Consider the following 4184-nt stretch of genomic DNA (forward strand, 5'->3'; position numbering starts at 1 on the left):
CTCACTCTTTAGTAAAGTGGTATAATGCGACATTATTGAACAAAACTCACTATTTCATTTTGAGCAAATTAGACCATAGATATATTAAAATGTAGTTGATAATATTTAGTTCTTTGTAAAAAAGATGTTGAAAAATTAGCAGGATGACACACTTTAAAAAATAAAGTCGATCAAAGTTTGTTAGAATACAGTTCTTATTAAGAAAACTGAGGTGGCTCTGAAAAGATCCTTTGGTTTGCGATGCTCAGGTGGTCTGGAGGCAGCTCATTTGCCGGTGATGTACCGAATTAACGCCTTGGTGGCGCTGGATATGGCGTGCTTGCCCCTCTTCCCAGGCAGCAGCAGGCGCACGGAGGTCTGCATGTCTCTGGAGGTGAGGGTGGAGCGCTTGCTGGAGCGGACCAGGCGCGCCGCCTCGTCGACGATTCGCTCAAAGATGTCCTTCACGAACGAATCCATGACGTTCACGGCCTCCTGCGAGAGGCTCAGGCCCTCCTGGACCCGCTGCAGCACCCTTCCGAAATAGGTGGCAAAGCTGTCGAAGCCGTCAGAGAGGCGGCGGCGGCTGCAGCGGCGGCGGCGGCGGCTGCAGCGGCGACGGCGGCTGCAGCGGCGCTTCGGCTTCTTCGGCTCGGCTTCCTTGGCGCCCGGGCTTTCTTCAGACGTCTCCTTGGTGCCCGGGCTTTCTTCAGACGCCTCAGACAAAGGCTCAAGCATGTCGGAATCGCCTTCCCCGCAGCTCAGAGGGAAGGACAGTGCGGCCGTCGAGGTCCCTTGGCCCGGTTTCTACTCCCTGCCTTCTATGACGTCACGGGCAATGCTCACATCTGATTGGATAAAATGCAAAGCAGGGAGGTCTGTCACTAAGGAACCCCATGTCACCTGTGATTGGATGGCCCCCTGCTTGGCCTCCAGTCAGCCAATCACAGTGGAAATCTGGTGACTTTAAACTTTCCGTGACCTCTACCAGAAAATCTTTGAACTATGCCCCATGTAGGCAAAGTTCACCTCAGCTGATTTATGCCTACTATTTATGCATGAGAACTCTGAAAAGATGTCACCCTAGTCACCTACACTGAAGAAAAATCAGTTTGAGCTTCCTGAGCGAGTCTGACCTCCCTAACTCAAGTCGTTGCCGCCATCAGAATGACTTTAGCCACTTGGCGGGCCATTTTACTCCCACATAGTATCTTGTCTTTCCGTGGCTGAGCCTCCGTGGCTTGAGCCGGAAGTCTCTGACATGGTCTGCAGAGTGCTCCTCGAAATCATGGGACATAATTGACCATCTACTGCCTCCAATTATGATCAAAACCCCCAGTGAATTAGAAAACATTGACATCTCAAAGCCACATTGTCCAAAGTTGGAACACAAACAGAAATGGGAATACTTTTAAAATTAGTAAAAATACTTAAACATTTCTCAAATATAAAATTTTCTTAACATTCCTTAGGTCCTCAAAATACCCCACATGCTTGAATTTGTGAACAAACGTAAGAGTTGTTGATTGAAAACAATGATTAATTCTCTAAGAAAACACCATAGGAAGAATGGAAGGAATAAATGGGAAGTTCTTTAAAATAAAAGCGTATTTCTTGCAAGAATACATGACAATACAGACAAAGGCATTTCTTTAATGTGTTTCCTTACCAATAAATTGCAGAATTGGAATCAAAAAATGACTTAAGAAGAATTGAAAAAAAGGGGGGGGGGGTTCATCAATGTGGTTTCATCTGAAATGGTCAAGATTCCAAAGCTGTGTCCATTTGCACTTTTAAAGAACTGCTATTTCTACTGCTCATGAAATGTTTCCAATTATGAAAGCGGAAAGCTCATCTTTATTACCAGAAAATGTAATATGGTGATAAAACCAGTGAAGGAAGCTTGCCGTTCCTTATTTCTAAAGAATCCCATTTACCAATGAAAATACAAAAATCCCACTTGATGTGTTAGTAGTCAAATCCTTCCCTTACTTGTATACAAGGGACAAGAGACACATACAGTACAATCTCTGAATTCAAATCATTAACTTACAGTGATTAAAAACAAGCTAGCAAGCAAACAACAGGGAAGGAACCCCTCCAGTTTCCTCCACAATCTCCAAGTCTGAACCTCCCAAGAATGCTTTTATTTGTTTTTCCCTGGCCACTTTCCCACACTGGGCCAAAGGCTGTGGCTCACAAGCTTCCAGTCCATCACTGGCCGAACCAGTGAACAGGACGTGAGCTGCTCTCATTGGACACTCTTATCATCCAAGTGTTGCATAACTGCAGTATTTAGCTATGTCTTGTTTACTTGATTCTTCAAAGGAACTGTAATCATTATTGCAACTTTTGTGTACAGTCATTGTTTTACATTTACCTCTACTTGCTAATTTATTCTATTAACATTCCTACCTGCATCTCAGATCATCTGCTGTGATCTTTTTCCATCTTCCTAAATTACATTCTTTAGAAGTTCCTTTAACATGGTGTCAGTTGATGTAAACACGATAAGATTTCATTTTTCTCAAGAGTCTTTATTTCTCAGTTAAGCTCTAGAAGGAAGCCAGCACTGAGATGGGGTTAATTATGTGGGAATGTTCATCAGGATTACCATCTGAGGATGGGATGAGACATATATTTATACCCTCCCCTTGTTCAGACATTGGATGTGACCGTCTCAGGAAGTCCCTAACTTTGGGCAAATTAGCTCTCTGAAGCTGAGGAAATACCTGAAAGGGTCAGTGGCTGAGGATTAGCACCTGACTGTACTCTCAGCAGCCGGTGGAGCAAGTCTACATTTGAGTGTGGTTTGGGGAGGTCCATCTTCATGTGTAGCATAGCTTCACTATTAAAGGATACCTTGGCTAGATATGCAACTCTAGGATGACAGTTACTTTCTCTCAGCACTTGCTTTTGGCTTCAATTTATTAAGACAAAGAGGTCTGCAGTCACACTATTTGGTATTCCTTTTTTAGGCACTGCGTCTTTTTGTCTGCTATTTTGATCTCTAGGGTTACCTTGAAGGTTTACTATGATTTGTCAGGTCTGCTTCCTGCATGGAGGAACTTACGGCTTCCCCTAACTCTGGGAATTACCAGCCATTTTCCTTTGAATAGTATTTTTCCAATATTCACCCAGTTTTATGCTTCTGGAATGCCTATGTGATACTTATCACCTACTTACTCCATTCCTCGAGTCTCTTTGCCTCACCTTTATCCTTTTTTTTTCTTTTACTTTCTGTGAAGTATTCTATATTATTTCTATTATTTTATCTGTCTTCTAGTTCACCAATCCTCTGTCCAGCTATAGCTCATTGGTTATGTAAAATTTCTTTAATCTTTTGTTCATATAATGAATGTTTGCATTTTCACAAAGAATACATTACAAACTTGGAAGGAATAGAATCAGATTCATCTGAATGACTTAGAGTAGCATCTCCAGATATTAGGGAACGGGGAATAGGTTTTTTTCTTGAACTTTTTGATTTTGATATTTCTGTACCATTTTTGGCTTTTCTCTTATGTTTTCAATGAATTCTGTAACAAAGATAATGTTGAATAAGTTTGATTGGGATATGTTTGCTATATTAATACTATTTTCCAGGGTTGCTTATAATTTCTTATTGAAGTAGTAAACCTGTTTCCCTCAATTAGTCTTTTTTATTGAGATATAATGGACATAAAACATTAGTTTCAAAATGATTCGATATATGTATATATTATGAAATGATCACCCCAATAATTCTAGTTAACAGCCACCACCACACACAGTTACACATTTTTTTTCTTGTGATAAGAACTTTTAAGGTCTACTTTCTTAGCAACATTCAAATATACAATACAGTATTTAACTATAGCCACCATACTGTATATTACATGTCTGCAAATTATTTAATTAAAATTGGAAGTTTGGACCTTACTTCAATCTTTACTGTTAACCATACCATTAGATCATAATTGCCCCTTTTCTTCAATCACCTTCTGAAGTGAATGATCAGATGTACTCATTTTATCTTCCAGTCTTCAACATCAAAACCCATTTTTCCTCTCTCTATCCTAGATTTCATATCTGTCATTCACCTTTGCACTCCCAGTCTTCACTGTCTATATGGTATATTTTAAATGGCATTTCACTAATCCTTCTATTCTATTTCTGAAATTTTAGGTGCAAAACACCCAAAGAGCTATAAAAATGTCCCAACA

At 40.5% G+C, this 4184-nt stretch overlaps 1 protein-coding gene across 1 annotated transcript; it reads right to left on the reverse strand.

Moving 5' to 3' along the window:
* Positions 1 to 264: 264 nt before the first annotated feature.
* LOC118888384 (late histone H2B.L4-like) lies at positions 265 to 717 on the reverse strand. Its single transcript, XM_036839337.1, has one exon. It carries the CDS (start codon positions 715 to 717, stop codon positions 265 to 267), a length of 453 nt encoding a protein of 150 aa, XP_036695232.1.
* Between the last annotated feature and the right edge of the window lie 3467 nt (positions 718 to 4184).

The sequence above is a fragment of the Balaenoptera musculus genome, chromosome X, assembly GCF_009873245.2.
Source record: "Balaenoptera musculus isolate JJ_BM4_2016_0621 chromosome X, mBalMus1.pri.v3, whole genome shotgun sequence".
Classification (NCBI taxonomy): Eukaryota; Metazoa; Chordata; class Mammalia; order Artiodactyla; family Balaenopteridae; genus Balaenoptera; species Balaenoptera musculus.